Source organism: Molothrus aeneus, chromosome 1, assembly GCF_037042795.1.
Source record: "Molothrus aeneus isolate 106 chromosome 1, BPBGC_Maene_1.0, whole genome shotgun sequence".
NCBI lineage: Eukaryota > Metazoa > Chordata > Aves > Passeriformes > Icteridae > Molothrus > Molothrus aeneus.
Genome location: NC_089646.1, coordinates 1,051,541 through 1,074,964, shown reverse-complemented (window position 1 = coordinate 1,074,964; position 23,424 = coordinate 1,051,541). Strand labels below are relative to the sequence as shown.

The 23,424-nt window shown below is 61.3% G+C and overlaps 3 protein-coding genes across 3 annotated transcripts; 1 reads left to right on the top strand and 2 right to left on the bottom strand.

Moving 5' to 3' along the window:
• Positions 1-3,373: 3,373 nt before the first annotated feature.
• On the bottom strand, positions 3,374-7,300 carry LOC136556273 (uncharacterized). Its single transcript, XM_066549381.1, has 5 exons — positions 7,251-7,300; positions 5,721-5,853; positions 5,052-5,126; positions 4,769-4,855; positions 3,374-4,578 (listed from the first exon to the last, which is right to left on the bottom strand). Exons 1-5 carry the CDS (start codon positions 7,266-7,268, stop codon positions 3,374-3,376), a joined length of 1,518 nt encoding a protein of 505 aa, XP_066405478.1. The 5' UTR covers positions 7,269-7,300.
• A 3,080-nt stretch (positions 7,301-10,380) lies between these two features.
• LOC136556632 (zinc finger protein 398-like) lies at positions 10,381-18,013 on the top strand. The gene is made up of 7 exons (XM_066549961.1): positions 10,381-10,416; positions 11,062-11,331; positions 11,439-11,565; positions 11,988-12,173; positions 12,969-13,949; positions 14,556-14,663; positions 15,332-18,013. Exons 1-7 carry the CDS (start codon positions 10,393-10,395, stop codon positions 16,345-16,347), a joined length of 2,712 nt encoding a protein of 903 aa, XP_066406058.1. The 5' UTR covers positions 10,381-10,392; the 3' UTR covers positions 16,348-18,013.
• Positions 18,014-18,388: 375 nt separating this feature from the next.
• LOC136556267 (zinc finger protein 768-like) lies at positions 18,389-22,595 on the bottom strand. Its single transcript, XM_066549369.1, has 4 exons — positions 22,143-22,595; positions 21,116-21,239; positions 20,619-20,732; positions 18,389-19,942 (listed from the first exon to the last, which is right to left on the bottom strand). The coding sequence occupies exons 1-4, from the start codon at positions 22,593-22,595 to the stop codon at positions 18,915-18,917; spliced, it is 1,719 nt and encodes a 572-aa protein (XP_066405466.1). The 3' UTR covers positions 18,389-18,914.
• Between the last annotated feature and the right edge of the window lie 829 nt (positions 22,596-23,424).

Genomic DNA, 23,424 nt, shown 5'->3' with positions numbered 1-23,424 from the left:
CTCTGGAAGGTTCCCAGTCCCAGGCAGGAGCTGGGACTGGATGGGATTTAAGGTCCTTCCAGCCCAGCAGGTCTGGGATGCTGGGATATGGAAGGAAGGGCACAGCTGGTCCGTCATGGAATCATCCTGGAGTGCTTGGGTTGGAATGGAGCACAAATCCCATTGCACACGACTCCTGCCATGGGCAGGGACACATCCCACTGCTCCAAGCCCCAGTGTCCAACCTGGCCATGGACACTGCCAGGGATCCAGGGGCAGTGTGAAAAACACCAATCACTCGGGGTTTTTTAAAATTTTAAAAGTTTAATAGTAATAAAATGATTGTAAAAATAGTGATACAGTTAGAGCAATAATAATTTGGACAATTTGAATTAGGACAACATGAGACAATAGAGACAAAGAGTTACGGACAGTCCCGGTACCTTTTTCTGGGCAGGACGAGCCCAAAAGACCCCAAAAAAGGACACCCATTAACAAAGGGTTAACCTTTAAAAACAACAGCCTGTTGCATATTCATACACCTCATCCATGATGCATAAATTCCATTCAAACCCAGGATTCTGTCTGGTCATCAGCAACTTCTTCCTCTGAACCCTAACAGCACCTTCGCCTTCGAGGTGGGAAGAAGTTTGTTTCTTCTGATAAGAGGGCAATAAATTCTTTTTCTCTGAAAGATTTAGGTGTCCTGCGGCTGCTATCTCACTGGGAGACCTTTCTTTAAAAAAAGAATCTTACATAGCACAGTTTCTATTTTAACTTTTTTTAATAACCTAAAACTATACTTAACACACTACTTAAGAGATTTATTATAGCATTACTTCCTAACCCACAACACATATAATATTCATTTTAATATTTGTGAAAAGCCAATCATAAAATACACATTTTTCACAGGCAGCCACAGCTGCTCTGGGAATTCCATCCCAGCCAGGAATTCCCAATTCCCAATCTCCCATCCATCCCTGCCCTCTGGCACTGGGAGCCATTCCCCGTGTCCTGTCCCTCCATGCCTTGTCCCCAGCCCCTCTCCAGCTCTCCTGGAGCCCCTCCAGGCCCTGCCAGGGGCTCTGAGCTCTCCCTGGAGCTTCTCCTCTCCAGGGGAACATTCCCAGCTCTCCCAGCCTGGCTCCAGCCCTGCAGCAGCTCCGGGCCTCCTCTGGATCTCTCCGTGTCCCTGCCCGGTCCCTGTTTCCCGATCCGGGCCCGTCCCCGGTTTCCACGGCAACGGCACCGCCCTGATCATCATGGCAACCCCGCGGAGGGGGCGTGGTTACGTCGGTCAATGCGCGCTGGCGCTTCCGCGTTAGGCCACGCCCCGTCGTAGCCTCGCGCCTTGACCCGGAAGTGGCGCGTTCCCGCTCTCACTGGGCGCCGCCATGTTGGGAGGCCGCACATCATCCGGGCAGCCAGGAGGGCGCTGTGATTGGCGGAGCGCGGCACGTGACGTGCAGCTCGCACCGCGATTGGGCGGCGGTGCCGCCGCTTCCGCGCGGTGCGGGTCGGGGGTCCTGGGGGGAACCCGGGATGGGGGAAGGTAACGGGGAGCCCCGGCCCTCAAAACACAGCGGGACACAGCGGCTCCCGAGACATTTCACCGGCTTTATTGGCTTTAAAGTCCCGTTTCACTGTCCGCCAGCACTGAAAGGCAGGAATGTCCTTACAGGAATTGCAGAGTCATGGAATTGCTGAGATTAACAAAGCCTCAGAGATGACCGAGTCCAAGCCCAGCACTGCCCCGTGTCCCCAAGTGCCACCTCCACAGGGCTTTTCAGTCCCTCCAGGGATGGGGACTCCATCCTGCCCTGGGCAGCTGGGCCAGGGCTCAATAGCCCCTTCCAAGAGGAACATTCCCAATATCCACCTGAACCTGCCCCTGGGGCTGTTCCCTCTTGTCCTGTTCCCTGGGAACAGAGCCCAACCCCTCCTGGCTCCAACCTTCCTCCTTCCAGGGAATTGCAGGAGCCAGAAGGTGCCCCCTGAGCCTCCTCTTCTCCAGGGTGAGCCCCTCCAGCTCCCTCAGAAGGATTTGGGATCTAGGAGGAGAATGCTGAAAGCCCCAAAGTCAGCACCCCCCAGCTGTCAGGAACATCCCGCTGCCAAAACCAGCAGCAGCCACGGCAGGAGCATCCCAAATTCAGGCATCCCAGATTTTCCCCAGGCCACCCCCAGCTCCATGGAGAACTGGGAAAGGGAATGGATCCACGGTGCTCTGTTTGTTTGAATTTGTTGGAGCTTCCTTCTGTCCCCATAACAGCACCTGGCCCCTGGAAGGGCATTGGAGAATGTGGCAGAAATCACCTTTTCCTTGTCATTATCCAATTCCAGAGGTTCCAAAAGCTGCTGGGAATTCAGGCCAGGCTGGATTTCCCAGGAAAATGCTTCCACACGACTGCAAATAAACCTTCCTTTGTCCTTCCCCATATCCACCCCTCCACCCAACCCAACCCAACTCTCCCTGGGACAACTTGAGACTGTTTCCCCTCATCCTGTCCTTTTTCCTTGGGAGTGTTGGCAACTACACAGTGTTTAAAATGTATTTTATTTCTCTAGTCAGGCTCAGTTTATCTTTGCCTTAGAGAAGGGAATTAGAAGAATATTTTTTGAGGGTATTGTTCCCATCTGTGAGGCCTGATAAATTTAACATCTCAACAAACAGGGAATAGCCCAAAAGACACCCAAAAAGATAACAACCATCAGGAAGCATTGAAGAACATCTACCCCAGACCCCTGGGGCTGGAAAAGGCTGATAAAGATATTTGTCAGGGCCTAATAAACATCAGAGACAAAAAAATCCCAGTCCAATAAGAAATCAAATTCTGAGAACTCTGCAATTTGGAACCAATGAGCATTGAATCAATGGATTTCTGTGGGTTTTAGACTGGATAAAGTTTGGGGAAAATTGAGTAAAATTCACCTGCCATGGGATGATTTTCTCTGCATGCCAGGGCCACATGTGGGTGAAATAATTTCTGTTGCACATCCCAGCCAGAAACAAGGCAGTGCCTTGTCTAACACCAAAAACGTTGTTGAAGGGTTTTTGTTTTTCCCATCGTTTTGGTGACAGGAGCACAGCCCAACCCCTGGCTGGTTTTTAGAGATGGATTTAACATCCCTTCCAACCCAAGCCATTCCAGGATTTCAGGATCCCATGCTCACTTTTCCTTCTTTCCTCCTTTGAGCCACACAAACCCTCCCCTTTCCCACTGCTTTTCTCCAAAGCCTCTCAATCAATCCAAGTTCAGGGCAGGCCCCACATTCCCAGTTTCCTCTCCCCCAATCCACCTCTGCCACGTTTCTCCTCCCTAACCCCCTGGAACTGGGAGGGATTGAGTGCTGTGCCTCAGTGAATCCAATCCCAGTTTCCCCCCGGGAGTCAGAGCTTCTTCATCTCTGTCAAGTTGTCGATCTGGATGATGATGGGCCAGATGGTCTTCCCTTGGGGGACCCCCTGGAGCTCCAACTTCTGGCACATGGAGTCCAGAATGTACCTGATCGCCTTCAGCACGTTCCGGAACACGTCCTGGAGCGACACCTCCGGCAATTTCTGGGCTTCTGTGCATCCTTCAAGCTCCTGACTGGCACCTGGATGCTCCAGAGGCTTCGCTCCCTTCCCCACCCCTGCATCCAGGCTTAGGGCAGGGGGTGACCCTCCAGTTCCCAAAATCTCCTCCGGGGCATGTTGTGTGTCCAATGTCACCCCCTCAGCATTCCCAGCGCTCTGGAGCTGGCACAGCGTGGCCGCATCCGTAGGGGGACAAACCCCGGGGTTCGTCCCCTGCGCAGCACTGCCGCTGGAGCTGGAGCGGTCTCTCCACGGAAACCCCAACCTCCAGTAGGGCTGATAGCGCCGCAGGATCTCCCTGGCTCTCCGGAACGTCCTGCGCCAGCGGCATCGACACGACGCCAGCTGGCGCCGCACGGCCCGGAAGGAGCTGACCTCACGTTTCCTCCCAGCCTTGCGGTTCCTCCTGGCCCCACGGTTCCTCCCGGACTTGCTTCTCCTCCTGCCCTCGCGGCTCCCCCCGGCCTCACGGCTCCCCCCGGCCTCGCGGCTCCCCCCGGCCTCGTGGCTCCCCCTGGCCTCGTGGCTCCCCCCGGCCTCGTGGCTCCCCTCGGCCTGGAGCTGCTGGCAGTAGTTGTGTTCCCACAGGGAGCAGGGCTGGGGGGCGCAGGGCGTGCCCGGCTCGCTCCGGAGGCAGTAGCCGTGGTCCTTTGCTGCTGCCGCTCGCAGCTCCTCCACCCGCAGCGCCCGGGTTCCTGGGAGAAGCGTCGCCTCTCCCAAGCTCTGTCCGTGGTTTTGGGCATTCCTGTGATTCCTCTGCCCAGGGCCATCCCACAGCTGTTCCCAAGGATGCAGCCTCTGCTGTTCCATCATGGAATGAAGCGGGAATGTCTTACGGTGAGTTAGGTCTTCCATGAGTTCAGGTTTATCCTCCACTTCCTCCTTCACAGACCATGGCTGGGTTTGGCTCCCCACTCCACTGTCTGCTTCCGACGGGACTTCGCTCCTTCCCTTGTGACAGCCAAACTTCTTCTGGAAGTTCCTGTCCTGGAGACACCACAGCGTGCTCCATCCTGCTGGGAGAGAGGTGGGAAGGGGTTGGATCCTTCCTGACTGGAGCAGGGAGAAGAACATCCCTTCTTCCCAGTCCAGGACTATCCGGGCTCCACATCCCAACCTCTGCCAGATATCAGGGGAGCCCCACAGTGGGAGAAGCCCTGGGAGTGGCCCAGGGATGGGGCTGGCACAGGAGGGAGCAAGACTCACCTGGACACAAGGTCTCCAGACCCTGGTACCCACTGGATCTGGGCCACCAGTCAGAGGAAGGCTCCTCCAGCCAGCTCTCAGTGTGTCCTGCAGGGAAGACAGCAGATGTCACCAGCCAGGCTGGAAATCCTCGCTCTCCATGGCCATGGGAATGAAGGAAGAGCCCTGTCCTTGTCCCCACCAGTACTCCTGACTTCTCCATAGCCATGGGGATGGAGCAGGAAGGCCTCACCCCATCCTGGATGCGGATTCCATCCCTCAGGGTCGGGATATTGCTGTTCACCTGGGGATGAGCAGACCCACGGCTCTTCCCCACGCTCCAGCCGGTGCAGGACGTCGGGCTTGGGGCCTGGATAACCTGGGAATGGACAGAGGGCGTTGGACTGTCCCTGATCACAGGAAAACCAAGGACTGGGACACCCCAGCTGTGCCTCACCATGCATAGAAGCAGCTCTGGGATGTGGGAAAAGCGAGGGAGAAATCAGAGCTGCCAGACAGGGATTTATTCCTGAGAGCCCTGATGGAAGTGTGGGAAGTTCCACAGCTTCCCAGTTCCACTGACAGGCTTTCCCAGAGAGGGAATGTCTCCTGCTCATCCCAGGGGTGAGACATCCCACCATGCTCCCTGATCTTAGGGAATCATTTCAGGGGTGCTCAAACCCAGACCCAAATCCTGCCTTTTCCAGCACTAAACTCCCTGATCAGCCCCTAAAAAGGAAAACTCCTCACAGGAAGGGCTGTCCAGCCCTGGAGGGATTGGAAAGTTGTGAGGATGAGGCACTTGGAGACATGGATTAGTGGTGGCCTTGGCAGTGTTGGGGAATTGTTGGACTCGGCCACCTCCAAGGCCTTTTCTGACCTCAGCCACTGTGGGATTCTGGGATTCAGCGCTCTGAAAGCCACTGGGGTGGGATCTGAGGGAAGGCCTGCCCGGGGCAGTTCCCAGGATTACCCAGGGAGGTCAGCAGCTCGTAGGTGTCGGACACGACGTCTCGGTACAGCTCCCGCTGCCCCTCCGTGAGCGTGTCCCATTCGGCCCGGCTCAGCAACACCGCCACGTCCTCGAAGGCCATCGGCTCCTGCCACTGGATCAGGGATCACAGCTTCTTCAGGGATCAAATCCTCCCTTCAGGGATCACACCCTCCCTCAGGGATCAACTCCTTCCCTCAGGGATCAACTCCTTCCCTCACAGATCTAATCCTCCCTCAGGGATCACAGCTTCCCCTCAGGGATCTAATCCTCCTTCATGGATCAAATCCTCCCTCAGGAATCACACCTTCCCTCACGGATCTAATCCTCCCTCAGATATCACACCCTCCCTCAGGGATCACACCTCCCTCAGGGATCAACTCCTTCCTCAGGGATCACAGCTTACCTCAGGGATCAACTCCTCCCTCACGGATCTAACCCTCCCTCAGGGATCGCACCTTCTCTCACGGATCACAGCTTCTCTTACAGATCTAATCCTCCCTCAGAGATCACACTTTCCCTCAGGGATCAACTCCTTCCCTCAGGGATCACAGCCTCCCTCAGGATCTAATCCTCCCTCAGGGATCACACCCTCCCTCACGGATCTAATCCTCCCTCACGGATCACACTTCCCTCAGGGATCACAGCCTCCCTCACAGATCTAATCCTCCCTCACAGATCACACTTCCCTCAGGGATCACACCCTCCCTCCCAGCAGGAGAAGCCTTTCCCAGCCCCAAGGAGCTCCCAGGACATGAGGCCATGGATGGGGCTGTCCCAGGAAGGTGTGTTCCCCACTGGGGTGGGAATTATGGATCTGGAAGAAGGACAGGCTGGAATCCAGTGCCAAACACCGCAATCCAGCACCTTGGGATGTGTTTTACCGTTCCTCCGTGATCCCATGGGATTGGGGTTGTCCAGGAGCCCAGGTCACCTGGAGCTGAGCTGGGGGACATTCCCAGAGGCCCCTGTGACCCCCAGGGCCCATCCCAGGAAATCCCTCGGGAGCGATCCCAGTGGGGATGGAGGAATAGGGGCAGAGAGAAGGAGGGGAGAGATGGGGGGGGAAATGTGGGGCTGAGAGGGGTTTTGGGGTGGGGGGTGACGGGGGTGGGACTGGGGACGTGGAATGGGGGTTTTAGGGGCTGATGCGGATTTGGGGAGCGATGGGGATTTTGGGGGGTGACGGGGTAGGGAGGGACGGGGTGGGGGTGATGGGGTGGGGGTGACGGGGGGTCCTTAGGGCGGAATTTCATGGCGGGGGGGGGGGGCAGTGGAGGGGGTGATGGGGTGGGATCGGGGGTGTGATGGGGGTGATTTGGGAGATGATTTGGGGTTTCGGGGTGAGGCTGGGGGGGTGATGGGGGTGGAGGGGTCCTTGACCATCGGAGGCCGAGCCCCGCCAGCAGCTGCCGAGGGGGCACTGCGGGACCCCCCCTAGATGCGGGGAGGGTCGGTGGTCCGCACATCGAGGGCGGCCCGGGGCTTCCCCCGGCAGCTCCCGGCTCCTACCTGCGCCTGCCCCGCCATGGCGGCCGGGGGGCCCCGCGGGTCTCGGGGTGCCCGGGCGGGTCCCGGCGCCTCCCGCCGCCTCTCCCGCACGCGCTTCCGGCGCAGGCCCCGCCCACAGCGGAAGTGCCGCCATGGCCCAGCCGGAAGCACCGCCCCGGAAGCGCCGCCGTGACCCCGGCACGTGAGCCGGGGCCGGGGCCAGGGGTCAGATCCCAACGGGAAGCGGAATGGGAACGGGAACGCGGCCCGGCCCTTCCCGGGAGGGATTGTCCCGGTGCCCCTCCCCCGAGGGACAGGGACACCGGGACTCTCCCTGTTCCCTGCTAGCGCAGGCCGAGCCCTTCCCGGATCCAGCCCGCTCCAATCCCGTTTGGCCTCCAGAGTCACCGATTCTCCCGAAATCCCAAATTTAGCGTGAGAATCCTCAGGTTTTCCACCAGAGATCTCTCAGATCTGGTCCCGACTCTGGGATTTCCCATGGCCTTGCCCGAGGCCTGCGCTCATGTTCCCCGCTGCCCACACATCCCTCCTGGATTTGCCTCCTCCAGATTTCCCTCTTCTCCTGGATAAATTTCCCATCGATTCTGTATATCCCGTGTGCAGCTTGTTCATGATTCCCTTCCCACCAACCCCCTGCAAGCAGTCTACCCCCTGGAATTCCCTATGGAATTCCTCTGCCCTGCCTGGACCCTTCATGTCTGTGCCACCAAAAGCCAGAAATTTGCAATGAATCAAATTCCATCGTATCCTAAGGATCCTCAGGAGTGGCCAGGACTAATTCCTCATCACTAAACGGATACAGCAAGCCTGGTTTGGTTTAACAACAATCCCAGAGCCTGGAATTGTGGGGTTATTGCAGCTACAGGAGCAGGATCTGGAATTGCTGTTGGCAGGATGATCCTTAAATCCCCTCCCAGCCCAGGCCATGCCAGCATTCCAGGACCTCATGAGAGGGGTGCAGCAAGAGCAGGACCCCAAGGCAGAGTTTTGGAGAGAAGTTTCCTCCAGCCCATCCCTTATCCAGACCCAGACCTTTCCCCTCCCTGTGCCCGGCAGCTCCGGCCCCGAGTGACCTTTCCGGGGTCACCGTGGTGACATCGGGGCCAATGTCCAGGCGGGGCCCGGCACAGCCGCGGGGACACCATGAGGCTGTGGCTGCTCTGTGCTGTGGCCGTGGCCGTGGCCGTGGCCGTGGCCGGGGTGGCCGGAGCTGAGCACGGCGGCTCCGGGATGGCAGCACGCGGGAGAGAGGTCAGTGCTGTGCGGAGAGGAGTAAAACCGGGAATAACGGGACCGGGAATACCGGAGCTGGGCACGGCCCTGGCTCCGCGAGCAGCAGCCCCTGCCCCCTCCCGCTCCTCGGGGCTGTCCCGGCACCGAACCCGGGCAAATCCCGGGGTGAAGCTTTTCCAGCCTCCCTGTCCCTGCGGGGATGGGCTCGGCACTCCCGGGGCCCCCGCAGCCGCGGGAGATCCCGGGGGGATCACCGGCATTCCCGGTCCTGCCCGCATTCCCCGCTGCGCTCCGGGAGATGCCGATCCCAGCCTTCCCCCTGCAGGGCCGGCGGCGACCGCACAGACCCTGCTCCGGCTGCTTCTCCGTGCTGAGCGAGGTGAGCCAGGATGCGGGAATGCGGGAATGCGGGAATGGGGCCGGGGGCCGGGGCTCCCACACCCGCCTGTGTCCCGCAGGAGTCGCAGTCCATGCCCTGGAATTCCCGGGAGGAGGAGGCGGCTCAGCCGGGCAGGCGGGCACGGAGCGGGAAGGGACTGGAGGTACCGGAGCGTGCCCGGGGCTGCCCCGGAATGGGGTGGGAATGGAGATTGGCGTGGGATGGGGATGGGGATGGGGTGGGGTTGGAATGGGGATGGGAAGGGACGGGATGGGATGGGGGTGGAATGGGAAAAGGGCTGGACGGAATGGGATGGGACGGGACGGGGTGGGATGGGATGGGATCTCCCTCTCCCTGGCTCCGTGTGACGCCGCGCTCACTCCTGCAGGGCAGAACCCGGAGGGAGAGCCTGGAGCCGGCCCAGCCCGCCGGACACGCCCGGCGCATCCCGCTGCTGTGAGAGATGACAACGGAGCCCCGGCAGGAACCCGGGCCCGGCGGGGACCCCCCGGCAGCCCCCGCGGGGCCTTGCAGCAGTCATCGAGCAGCCGAGAGCGCGGCGGGAGCGATGCCGGAGCCTGGGAATGCCGCTGGATACCCGGAGCAGCCCCACGGCAGCAGAGAGCTCAGCTCCCCGACTGCGCTGAGCCCTCCGCCCTTCCTACCCCCAAAATGCCCAAAATGCTTCTGGGGCAGCCGCCCCCGCCTTGCCAAGGCCCCAAATAAAGCCGGCACACCAGAGGGAGCGGATGCGTTTGGGGGGACACATGCAGGGTGGGTGACCCCCGACAGAGCCACCCCGTGTTGGGCTGGGCTGGGTGGCACTGTGGGGACACCGGGGACACCGGGGGTCGGAGCCAACCCGTGGGGAGACTGCACAGGAGGACTGAGGGGGGACCCCAGGGATGCTGGTTCTGGAGCTCCCTCAGGAATGTCTGTCCAAGGGTATGGGAGGTTTCCCAGAATGCTGGATCACAGGGATAGCGAGATCCCCCAGGAATGCTGGGATCACAAGGATGGGGAGATCCCCCAGGAATGCTGGTCCCGGGGGAGGTGGGGCTGGAGGACCCCCCAGCGATGCCGGTCCTAAACAGGGCTCCCAGTTCAGGGGAATGGCGGATCCCTGAGAATGCTGGATCACAGGGATGGGGAGATTCCCCAGGAGTGCTCGACCACAGGGATAGCGAGATCCCCCGGGAATGCTGCTCCCAGAGGACGTGGGGCTGGTCCTGGGGTCCAGCAGGGCTCCCAGTTCAGGGCCCGGGGAGTGCCCAGAGGTCCGGCTTTGGTAGCCCCGGATTTGGTGGCCCCGGCCTCGGTGACCCTGGGCCGGGCCCCGCCCCCAGTCCTGACTCCACCCCTTTGCCCGGTCCCGCCCCTCGTCGTGGCCCCGCCCCCGCACGGCTCTTGCTCCTCCCGGCCGCCAGGGGGCGCCGCTCCCCGCGCGGTGCCGCTCTGGCGGACGGCGCCCTCTGTGGGCCCGGTGGCGGCGCGGGCGCGGGGCCCGAGGCGGCGGTGGCGGCCGCGGCCATGTCCCGCCGGGGGCCCGCACAGGTCAGGGCCCGCCCGGGCCACGGGCCACGGGCCACGGGCCGGGATGCGCGACGGGACACGGGACGGGGCGGGCCGCAGCGGTGCTGGGTCAGGGGCGTGCGGGGATCCCACGGGGGAAGTGGCACTGGGGGCCAGGGGGGTCCCTCAGGGTCCGGGAGATGGGGGGACAGAGGTGGCGCGGGGCGGTCCTTGGGGGGTGACAGCCCGGGGGTCTCCGGGAGAGCTGGTTCTGGGGGGTTGAGGGGTTCCCCAGGAGAGAGGGTGCTGGGGGAGCCCCCAGGGCGGCTGGGTCTGGAGCCAGGGGTGTCCCTCTGGATCCTGGGTGACAGCTCGGGAGGACGGGGCTGCCCCAGGGATATCGGTTCACAGGGGTGAGGGGATCTCCCAGGGACGCTGCTCCTGCGAGAGGTGGAACTGGGGAACCCCCCAAAGGTGCTGCTCCTGGGGGCTTCCCTGGGGTGTCCGTTCAGGGGGCCTCCCTTTGCTCCATGGGAAGGTGGGGACAGGGGGACGCGGGGGTGGCGGCCAGGCTCTGGCAGATCCCTGCGGAATTGGGGTCTGGGGGTGTCCCTCGGGGCTACCGGGGGGTCCCGAGCGAGTCCCCATTCCCTGCCCACCCAGGCCCCTGACCCTGCATCCCCGCAGGTGTCGGGCAGCCTCCGGCGGAAGGCGGCACCGGGCACGGCCCCGTCGGAGCTGCAGGAGCTGCGGAGCCGCACGGAGCGCGCGGAGCGGCGGCTGCTGGCCTGCGAGAACCTGGTCGGGGAGCTGGGCAGCGGCCTGGCCGCCCTCAGCACCCTCCTGCAGGGCTACGGGCAGCTGCAGCAGCGCCTGCTCAACCTGGAGAACCTCCTCAAGAACAGGAACTTCTGGATCCTGCGCCTGCCCCCCGCCTCCGGGGGGGAGATCCCCAAGGTAGCAGCGGCGCTTGCCAGGGATCCTGGGACCGTGCAAGGGCTGGGGGCCGAGCTCCTGTGTGTCCAGAGCCAGGCGTGGTTCCAGGGAGTTCCCTGTGATTCCAGGTGCCGCTCACCTTCGATGATATCTCGGTGTATTTCAACGAGCTGGAGTGGGAGAGGCTGGAGCACTGGCAGAAGGATCTGTACAGGGCCGTGATGAGGGGCAACTATGAGACTTTGGTGTCCTTGGGTAAGGCCTGGGGGACTGGAGCTCATGGAATCATGGGTTTGGAAGGCTGTGAGGTGGTGAGGCCCTGGCCCAGGTTGCCCACATCCCTGGCAGTGTCCAAAGCCAGGTTGGATGGGGCTTGGAGCAGCCTGGGATAGTGGGAGGTGTCCCTGACTTCCACTAGAGGGAAATGTTCCAGCCAAAGCTTTTCCCTCATTTGGGATTTTAGTTCATGTTCCGCTGGTTAAGATCCTCTCTGCCTCAGCTGCCTCTGTGCTTGGGGGTGGGTCTTGCCTTGGGGCCAAGGAACTGTTTGGAGTAGGGATGAGGTGTTTGTGTCTCCGCCAGGACTGGGACAGGGGACGAGGGTCACTGTTGGAATGTGCCAGACTAAAGACACAGCCCAATCCTAATCAACCCCCCATCCTCTGCCCCATGACCAGACTACGCCGTGTCCAAGCCCGAGATCCTGTCCCAGATGGAGAGGGATGAAGAGTTCAGTTACAAGGAGGTTCAGGAGTCCCCATGGACACAGACTGGGGATGGTCAGGAGCTCCTCCGGGCAGCAGAAGAGAGGGACGAGGCAGAGGAGGCTGCAGGAGATGGAAGCCCCATGGGAGCTGCCCCAGGTGGGTGCCAGGAGGAGGTGGCTGTTCCTGGGGATCTCCCCTTCCTGAGGAAGGAAGGGCTCCATGGACTAAAAGCACCCCAGAGCACCGTGAATCTTCATTCCAAGAGGAATGGCTGTGCTTGGTGGGATGAATCCCATGGAGAACAGAGCCTTGCAGGTGGGTCTGGAGCAGTGGGAAAGGCCTCCTGTAGGACTGGGGCTTCCAGAGACATTCCTGCCTGCTGTGGAGGGACAGGAAACGGGCTGGGAAGTGAGGAACTGGGAGCTGAGGTGGGAGGAGGAGGCTGGAGCTGCTCTGCTTGTCCTGGGGGAACAGAGGAGTGTGGGGAGCCCTGGCGTGTGGATTTAGAGTGGGAGGGCTGGGCAGGAAGGTGGGAGGTGCTGGAAAGGGACAGACAGACTCAGACAGAGCTGGGAGCAGCAGAGGTGTGGGAAGAGCTGTGGTTGAGGGCTCTTTCCTGCAGGATTGAGGAGCTGGGAAGGTTAAAGGCTCCTCAGGAGAAGCTGGGCAGTTGCTGTGCTGTGGGAACACTCACCTGGAGCCCAGGTGGGAGTTTGGGGAGAGGAAAAGGGAACAGAGGGACATCTCCTTTGGGCTTCATGTTCTGTTACTCAGAGCTTCTCTCCTGTGTGGATCCTGCCTGGGGCCAAGGAGGCAGCTCTGCCACTGGGGTTGGAGGTGTTTGTGTCTCTGCCAGGGCTGGGAGAGGGGACAAGGCTCACTTTGGGAATCTGGCAGGATAAAGGTGCAGTTAAATCCTAATAAAGCTCCTGTTCTGTGCTCTGGGAACAGACAGTGCCAAGTCCAAGCCCAGCAGCTGGACCTGCATCGAGAGGGATGAAGAGCCCAGCAACAGAAAGAGTCCCAAGCCCTCATGGACCCAGAGTGGGGACAGCCAGAAAACCCCACAGATACAGAGTGGGGACAGCCAGAAAACCCCACAGATACAGAGTGGGGACAGCCAGGAATCCCCAGAGACACAGATTGGGAGCAGCCCAAAATCCCCACGGACACGGAGTGGGAACAGCCAGAAAATCCCACAAATACAGAGTGGGGAAAGCCCAAAAGCCTCATGGACACGGAGTGGGAACAGCCAGAAAACCCCACAGACACAGAATGGGGACAGCCAGAACCCCCCACAGACAGAGACTGGGGACAGCCCAAAATCCTCATGGACACGAAGTGGGAACAGCCAGAAAACCCCACAGACACAGACTGGGGACAGCCAGAACCCCCCACAGACAGAGACTGGGGACAGCCCAAAATCCTCATGGACACAAAGTGGGAACAGCCAGAAAACCCCACAGACACAGACTGGGGACAGCCAGAACCCTCCACAGACAGAGACTGGGGACAGCCCAAAATCCTCATGGACACGAAGTGGGAACAGCCAGAAAACCCCACAGACACAGACTGGGGACAGCCAGAACCCTCCACAGACAGAGACTGGGGACAGCCCAGAGTTCCCATGGACACGGAGTGGGAACAGCCCAAAGTCCCCAAGGACACACAATGGGAATAGCCCAAAGTCCCCAAGGACACAGAGTGGGAACAGCCCCAAACCCCCACTGAGACAGACTGGGAACAGCCCCAAGTCTCCACAGGCACACAGTGGGGATAGCCAGACACTGCCTCAGACACAGACTGGGGACAGTCAGAACCCCCTCCAGACAGGTGTCCCCAACAATCAGAAGCCCCCACAGACACCAGGAGAGATGGAGCAGCAGGAAGAGGCTTCGGGAGAGGATCCCATGCCCACGGAAGCTGGCCCAGGTGAGTTCCAGGCGTGCCAGGGAGGATGTGCTTCTCCTTCCCCAGCTCTCCAGGGCAGAGGTGCATGGCTCTGGTGCTTGGAGAGGCATTGCCAGCGAGCCCTGGGATGTTGTCACAGGACAGTGGAAGAAGGTCTGGACACGGGAATGCAGCCTGTGGAGGTGGTGGGGTGAGGCTGCTCTGTGAGCTGGTGGCATGTGGCACCTTGCTGTCCTTCCCTCCCAGCCCTCCCTCTGCTTTTGGCCCATGTGTGGCTTCACTCCAGTTCCTCCTGACACCTTCCAGCCTTTCCACAGAATTGCTGGGGTTGGAAAAGCCCTCTGACATCACTGGGTCCAACTGTCCCCCAGCACTGCCAAGGCCCCATGTCCCCAGGTGCCACACCCACAGATCCTGCAGGAACAGGGGACTCCAGCACTGCCTGTTCCAGGGCTGCACAGCCCTTTCCAGAAGGAATTTTCCTGATAGCTGTTTCACATCCTGGCTCTTGAGCCGCAGCTTTCTCCAGCTCTTCCACACGCTCCCAGCAATCCCTGGTTCATATTGCTGGAGTAGGGACCTGGGAGGTCCCCATGGGTCTCTCAAATCCCTGTTCCCTGCAAACAGAGCTCCCCATCCTGATGATGAACGTAATGTCCCTGGGGGACCATCAGCAGGGGACGGTGGCAGAAGAGGACGCGGAGATGGAGGAGGACCTGGCAGAGCCTGACACTGGTGAGTCACTCTGTGCTGGGAACATGGGGCCTGGCAGGAGGGTGGGAAGCAGCTTCCAGAGCTGATGGGCTTGAAGTAGGAAGGGAAAATGAAGCTTCAGGGGTTCCTTTTATTTTTTCCTGCAACATCATCATGTGGGTTTAGAGGTGGGTCCCTTGTACCACTGGTCCCAATGGCACCCTTGGAGGGCTCAGCCTGGGAGCCCTCCAGGAATGGGCACTCATCCCTGCCCTGGGCCACTGTGCCACGGCTGGACAACCCTTTTGGGGAAGGAATTTTCCCAATATCCAACCTGAACCTTCCCTGGCATAGAGGGAGGGGAGCTAGAGGCCATTTCTCCTTGCCCTGTCCCTATACCCTGGCAGCAGAGACCTCCCTGGCTGTCCCCTCCTGTCAGGGAGTTGTGCAGAGCCACAAGGTCCCCCCTGAGCCTCCTCTTCTCCAGGCTGAGCTCCTTCCCAGCTCCCTTGGCTGCTCCTGGGGCTCCAAACTCTTCCCCAGCTCTGTTCCCTTCCCTGGACACGCTCCAGCCCCTCAATGTCTTTCTTGTCATGAGAAGCCCAGAGCTGCCCCTGGAACTGGAGGTGCCCCGGTAGTGCCAGCACAGGGAGGGCCCTGCTCCTGTGTCACACCGGTGCTGACACCAACACGGTGCCTCCGTGTTCCAGAGGAAGCCTTATCCATGGAAGATGAAACACCGTACGAAGGGGCTTCTCCCGAGGACATCAAGGTGAAGGAAGAGGAGCCTGAGCTGCTGGCAGAGGAATCCACGCCCTCTCCCACCTCAGAGATCCAGAAGTGTCCCAAAAACGAGCTGGTGAAAGCCAAGATGAAGAAGAAGCCGAACCGGTGCGAGGCCAGCAACCTCCTGATGGGCAACTGCCGGCGCGGGTACGTGCGGGAATGGTCCCACCCCTGCACGGAGTGCGGGAAGCGCTTCCGCCTCAAGATCAACCTCATCATCCACCAGCGCAGCCACGCCAAGGAGGGGCCCTACGAGTGCCCCGTCTGCGAGATCGGCTTCAGCACCAAGCGGCACCTGGACCTTCACCGCGGCATCCACGTCAAGGACAGAGCCTTCGGCGCCAAGGTCTGGGGCAACGTGCACCCCGAGCTGCGCATCCGCCCACGCAGGGACCTGTGCGGCACCGGCCACGCCGCGGGGGCCTGGCTGGGCCAGCCCAAGGAGGAGCCCGACAGAGAGGGCCTGCCGGGCTCCGGGATCGTGCAGCCGCCCAACCCCAGGCAGAAGTGCCCCCTCTGCAAGAAGTTCCTGTCCTGCTCCACGTCCATGCGGCGGCACCTGAAGACCCACGCGCGGGACCGGCCCTACTGCTGCAGCTCCTGCAACAAGTGCTTCACCCGCAGCAATCACCTGCTGCGCCACAAGAAGATCCACGAGAGGGCTCTGGCCACGCTCCAGCGGGAGGCCAAGGCCCAGCCCCCTGCTGCTATCCCGGCATCCCTGCAGCACCAAGCTCCCGAGGCTCAGAGGAGCCCTTCCCAAGAGAATGGGAGCCCTGAGGCTGCAAAAGCGAGCCTGCCCAATGTGCTGCTCTTGGGGACAACGCCACTGGGGCTCCCAGGCAAAGGCTCCCCACTCCCTGACTGCATCAGGAAAGCCGTGCAGCCCGTGGTCCAGCTGGGATCCAGGGCAGTGGCTTCAGAGATGACAGAGAAATGACAGATGACAGACCCTGGGACAGATCTGAGCTGTGAGTGTCCCTGGAAGGAAACTGCGAGTTTGTTGGGTTTGCACCTGGTGGGATACCAAAAATGGGAATCTGCTGTGTTTTAGGAGCTTCCTGGGTTGTAGAAAGAATGGGAAGCTTGGAGACCACAACAGAGAGCAAATTGCAGAAGCCTCCAGTGATCCATAATGCTTCACCATTCCACTGACTTGATCCTGTTGGCTGTTACTTGGAATTTTCCCAAGCTGACATTCCTGGGAGATAAGTAGGTGAATCCTGGTCAAACAGGAGCAGAACTTTCGCATTCTGATGTTGGAGCTGACCCCTTGCATTGGGAAACACAAGTGGAGAGGGCAGGGAGAATGGAATGGAGCTGGCAGCATTCTCATGGAACATGCTCCATGGAACAAGTGTCCTGACTGAGATACCAGATGGAGAGTGACATCTCTGAGACCCCACCACATCCTGGCCACCCTGGGGAGGAGATCAGCCAACAGCCCCTCCAGCAGGTTGGGAACACTGGAGCTTTGCACTGGAAGATCCATAGGACAAACCAAACCCCAATATTCTGTGCTGGCATATTCCAGGGATGCCAGCAGGTCCATGAGGAAGGCCACAGGCACCCTCAGGACCATCCTGCACGGGTGCAGAGTGATTTTAGGAATACTTGACAGCCCAGCAGCCAGCCCCATGCTGCAGCAGCACCCTAATCCCTGTGGATCTGCCTGCACTGAGCAGCCCCTCAGCTCTGGAGGAAATTCCCACTCTCCCAACCACAGCTCGTCCCCTTTTGCCCAAAATCCCACCTTAATGAATCCTATGGGAAAACAGTTCTGCAGCTACCTCAGTCAGGGAGAGGGGACCTGCCGGAGGCAGCCAGTGGAAGCCAGGCCTGGCACTGCCCCAGTGTCCCCTGGAGCCACCAGAGCAGTGTCCATGGCCAGAGCCCCACGTGCTGGGTGTGCACAGGGAGCGCCTCCCGCCCGGAGCCAGCGCCACACGGACACAGTGGAGCAGCTGTTGGGACTCCTGCATTTCGTTTTTCAGGTTGTTGTTTGTTTGGGTTTTTTTGAGCTGTTTGATGTAATTATTTGACATCCTGAGATCTCTGTCCCTCTCTGAGCAGTGAGCGCTGGAAGGCTTTTCCCATCTTTCATTCCGAGTCACTCCCAGGGTGTGATGGTGCTGCTGTGGGAAGCTTTGGGAGCTGAGGGAACACCTGTGCCACATCCAGGTGTGATCCTCAGCCACCTCCTGCTCCATGGGACAGACAGCAGCGTCTGAGCTGCTCCATAGAATACACACGACATCCCACTGCTCCTCTGGGCTGGTCTCACACTTCCTGCCCCTGGGATTGCAGTGTGGAGCATTCCCAGCCTGCAGCAGGAGCTGGGAGGGGTGCCAGTGGCAGACACATGACCATGGATCTGGCAGTGAGCCAGTGGCTGGTTATCCCTGTTATCCCTGCCCAGTCGAGATCCCAGTGCTCCCCAGTTGATCCCAGGGGCATGGCTGAGCTGGTGTGTCAGTGCTGAAGGCCAGCAGAAGGGCCAGCAGCCCAGCCTGGCATTTCTAAATCTGCTGTGACCGGGAGCAGTTTCCTGCGACATTCCCGATCCCTTTCTCAGGCTGTGGAATCAATAAAGTTATTTGTCTCTATGTCTGGCTGCTTTGGGGGCTGTGCTGGTGCCTGTGGGCACAGAACTGGGATCAGCCAGGACAGCTCTCAGCAGGAGGGTTTTGGGAGTCACTGCCAGCAGCTCCAGAGCCCCCAGGCCACTGGGAGAGTTGTGGAATGCCAGGAAGCAGGGAAGGGCAGGGGCTGGAGTGGCCCTGGCCACCATGGGCAGGACATGTTCCTCAGCATTCCCAGGGAGTGCCACAGTGCCCACAGATCCTACTGAGAATCCAGTGGGGGATTCCTGTGTGACTGTTCCACATTACCAGCAGGTAGCTCTGCATTCCTCCCCTGATGGCCCCATCCCTATTGGGCCAGGGATGTCACCCCCCAGCTGTCCCGGAGCACAACAGGAGAACAGTCAGCTCAGTCTTTTATCTGATTCTCTTCCCGGGCTGGTCCGGCCGCCCAGCCCCCAGAGCCTTCCCGGGGCTATCAGCTGCCCCCAGGCCGCTGACCACTCCCAGCCCCCCTCCCTGCACAGTGGTGGAGTTCAAACAACCCGAGTTCCACCACGGGATCCGACAGAGCCGCTCCTCTGCTGAATCCACGGGGCAGCGGCACCGCCGGGTCAGCTCCAGTCACTGACCCTCCTCTGCTGCCCCGGGGCCAGTCCCATCCCACCCTGGGCCCTTCCCTGCCGAACAGCACAGCAGGCTCCCTCCTTCGGAGACCCAGGTGCTGCCACGAGTCCCACAGCATCAGCACAGCAGGCTCCCTCCTCCTCCTCCTCCTCCTCTTCCTCCTCTTCCCGAGACCCACGTGCTGCCCATGCGAGTCCCACAGCACCGCGCACAAACTCCCGGTGCTGCCACAAGTCCCAGCTGCCCGGCGTGTCCCACGCTGAAGAACCGCTGTCCCTTCCCTTCTCCATCCCTCTGGCTACCGATTGTCCTGGCTCAGAGCCTCGCAGGGCTCCAGCTCCGGCTCGTGTCCCGGCAAGCTGCCGGCCGGAGAGGCGGCCACGGCGTGCACCTTCTGGTGGTGGTTCAGCGACTGCCGGTGCCGGAAGCTCTTGGTGCAGCCGTGGCACTGGAAGGGGCGCTGCTGGGTGTGCCGCCGCTGGTGCTCCTCCAGCGACGCTTTCTGGGGGAAGCTCTCGGCGCACTCGATGCAGCGGTAGAGCCGCTCCCCGGCGGCGCCGCCGCCCCGCGCCGGCCGGCCCGGCCAAGCGCTGCGGAGCTGCGGGCCGTGGATGCGCTGGTGCTTCTGCAGGTGGTGCTTCTGCACGAAGCCCTTGCCGCAGGCGGGGCAGCGGTACGGCCGCTCGCCGGTGTGGATCCGGTAGTGCTTGTTGAGGTTGGACTTCTCGTTGAAGCTCTTGCCGCAGGCCGGGCACTGGAAGGGCCGCTCGCCCGTGTGCAGGCGCTGGTGCCGCAGCAGCGCGGCGTGGTGCGCCAGGCTCTTCCCGCAGGACGTGCAGATGAAGGAGCCGTTGCTCTTCCTCTCCCGGCTCTGCTGCCGAGCCAGGAGGTTCCGCGTCAGCCGGACGCTCTTCCAGCCCGGCAGCAGCGCCCGGGGGTCGTCCTGGGCACTCTGCTGCTCCCAGCCGGGCTGCGGCGACGCCACCTCGGCCGCGGGGTCTTCTCCCAGCGGCATTCCCTGGGCGAGCGCGAACGGCTGCTCCGTGCCCGCGCCCAGGGCGTGCTCCGCGGGGAAGGGCAGCCCCGGGGCAGGGTGGGCCTCCACCGGCACCACCACCGGCTTGAATTCCCCCAGGCAGAATTCCCCCAGGCCCTCCCCGGCCGCCTTGGGCCCGGCCACGCCGTGGCTCTCCCAGGACACCGGCTGCTCCTGGCTGAGGGGAACCTCCTCGTCCAGCCTGACCGCGGGCACCATCGGCAGTGCCAGGAGCTCGGCTCCGTCCTCCTGCGGCTGCTGCTCTTCTGTCTTGATCACGATCATCTCACCTGTGGAGACACCGCAGCTCATTCCCGGGAAGGGAAGGCCTCCCGTGCCTGCAGCTCCAGAGTGGGGGCGGCAGCAGAGGTGAGAGGAACTGGCAAAGAAAGAAAGGGAGCAGGAAGGGATTCCCAGGAGGAGATGAGGTGAAGGGGGGCTGTCCAGACAGCTTGTGGGACCTCAGGGACACTATGGAATCACGGAATTAGTGAGGTTTGCAAAGCCCTTCAAGATCATCAAGTCCAATCATCAACCAAGCACTGCCAAGGCCACCACTGTCCTGTGTCCCCAACTGCCACATCCACACAGCTTTTAAATCCTTCCAGGAATGGAGACTCCACCAGTGCCCTGGGCATGCTGGACTCAATGAACTATGGACTGACAATACAATCCTCGCAAAAAAACCAAACCAGAGGGAATGTGAAGGCAAAGCTGAGGTGCAGAGTCCTCCATCCTGGAGAGAAGCCCATCAGGAGTGGCAGAGTTTAAGTGTGTGAATCCAGGGAAAAGGATCAAAGCAAAGCCTCCCCAAAGCAGGAGGGAACATCCACCCACAGGTACCAGGCTCCAGAGCCACCCTCACTGAGCCTTGCCCCAGGTTTTCCCATTTTCCATCCTTAAGAACGCTGCCCAGTCTGGGCAGGTTGTCAGTGCCCACCCTCAGTCCCCTTCACTGTCACTCACTGTCACCAAGCTGTCCTGGCACCGCTCCCTTCTCCAGCAGCCTGGGGCTCCCTGGATCCTCCCTGTCCTCGGCTGGTGGCAGCAGTGCAGGTTTGGAACCAGCATCCTCAGGCCCTGGGAAGGAGGGAGCAATGGGATGAACTGCTGACAGTGGGGACCACCCAAAGCCGGGTCCTGGAATTCCAGGACATCTGATCACACAGGCCACCGGCAGCCGAACCAGGCACGGGATTTTTGCTTATCTCAGGAAGTGTCTGACGACACTCAAGCTCTAAAAATTCAGCCCAAAATTAATGAGTACTAAAACATAGGACTCTCTGCAGCAAACCCCTGCAGGGTGATCCATGTACAGCCCATATCCCAGGAAAAAACCGTGCAGGAACACCGGCTGCAGGACATGGCACCTGGAATCCCCCCATGTTCCACGTGGGGAAGGTTTGGAAGCTGCATCAGCCCAGGGATGATGATGTTTCTGACATGATCTGAGTGATCCTCACCGAGAGGGACCATGGCCTCGTAGTTCCCCTTCCTGGCAATCCCACGGAGCTCCTGGCTGCCCACGCTGCTCCCCAGCTCCTGCTCCGGCAGAGCGGCCTCCTCACCCTCGCCCGCCGCTGGCACCTGGAAGTACAGGAGGCTCCACCTGGGGGTCCCCACTGAGCCCCTCCCGAGCCCCTGGGGGTCTGGAGCTCCTGTGGACAGAGCCATGTCTGGGGGGACATCCCCAGACATCCCAGCAAGGCTCAGCTGTTCCTCCCCAGACGGGGGGCAGATTCCCAGGATCCATCCTGGCAGCCAGGTGAGCAGTGACCCCTCAGGTGGGAGCAGGACAGTGGCATCATCCTACATCACCCCAGTAGGGCCCTGAAATATGACTGAAACACTTGGGGCAGGTATTCTGGTCCCCCTCTTCCCTGGGGACAGGGACAAGCACCAGACAAGCCGTGTCCATCTGGCTCTGAGCAGCTCCTGAGAGCCAGCAGCACTTCCCATGGCCACATGGTCACCTGGGGCACTTTCCCACTGCTTTGGGCACATCTCTGTCACCTGTGGCCTGTCCCTATCACGCTGAGCACATCCCGGAGAGCTGGGACACATCCCTGTCCATCTTTGGCACATTACCATTAGCTGGCGCTTGTCCCCGTTTGTCACCGCTGGCATGTCCCCGTTATGTGGGGCTTGTCCACCTCAGCTGAGGCTTGTCCCCATTACCTACACCCCATCCCTGTCACCGAGGGCAAATCCCTGTTCCCTGGGACTCATCCTCATTACCACGGGCTCATCCCCATCCCGTTACCCAGAACTTGTCCCTGCCACCGCTGGCATGTCCCCGTCCCCATTCCTCAGAGCTTGTCCCCGTCCCCGTGGGCTCAGCCCGATCCCCATTCCCCGGTGCCCGTTCCTTTCCTCATTCCCCGTGGCTGGTTCCCGTTCCCCGGGTCGCATCCCCGTTCTTCCCCGGGCCCACCGTGCCCCCGTGCGGGCCCGTCCCGGTTCCCTGGGCCCCGACCCCGTGGCGGTTACCTGTGTCCGCTCCCGGGCGGTCCCGGTGCCGGTGCCGGCGCGGTTGCCCCCGCAGCGGCAGCGGCGGAGCTGGCGCTGGATGCGGCGGAGGCGGCGGGAGTTGTCCCTGAGGAGCGCGGCCAGCCGGGCCCCGCCGGCCCGCACCGTGCGCTCCAGCCCCGCCACGCGCCGCTCCAGCCGCTCCAGCCGCCGCTCCGCCGCCTCCACGCTCCGCTCCAGCCGCCGCTCCGCCACCGCCACCGCCCGCAGCGACAGCCCCGCCGGGGCCGCCCCGCCGGGGCCCGCGCCGGGATCGGGGCCCGCGCCCTGCCAGGCCTCGGGCGCCCACTCGGGCTCCTGCTGCGGGGGGAAGAGGGCGGTGAGGGGCGGCCGGGCCCGGGGTCCCGCCGGGGGTGCGGGGGTGCCGGTGCCGGGGGGTCCCGCCGGTACCTGCGCGCGGCCCCACTGGGCCATGGCCGCCCCTCGCCGCCGCCACCGCAGCGCCCCCTGCCGGCCCCGCGCCGCCCGCGCCGCCCCGCCCGCGGCCGCCGCACCAAGAGACCCCGGCCCGGCCCGGCCCCGTTACAGCCCCAGCCCATCCACAGCCCCATCCTATCCCACCCCATCCCATCCCATCCCATCCCATCCCATCCCATCCCATCCCATCCCATCGACAGCTCGACCCCACACTATCCCCATCCCTCCCATCCCATCCCATCCCAGGATGAGTCAGGCTGGAAGGGACCACAGTGGCTCATCTGGTCTCACCTCCCTGCTCGGTCAGGGTTATCCCAGAGCACATGGCACAGGATTGTCTCCAGACCATTCTGGAATATCTGGTGATATTCCATTGAGGGAGGCTCCACACCCTCTCTGGAGAATCTGTTCCAGGGCTCAGTTGCTGCACAGGGTGGAAGTTCCTCCTGTCCAGGTGGAACTTCCTGGGCATCAGTTTCCTGCCTGTTCCTCTTGTCCTGTTGCCTGGTCCCACAGCAAAGAGCCAACTCTATCAGTCCCATCCCATCCTATCTCCATCCCCATCCTGGTTTCTATCGCATCCACATCCCCATCCACCCCCATTCCATCCATCCATCCATCCATCCATCCATCCATCCATCCATCCATCCATCCATCCATCCATCCATCCATCCATATCCCCTCTCACCCCCATCCCACCCTACCCCTATTCCATTCTCATCCCATCCATCCCCACCTGTGCATGAGGACCACAGCTCCAGCCCTCAAATCCCCAGTGCCCAGCAACCCCCAGTGCCATTCCCAGAGGCCCATCCAGACCCCCAAT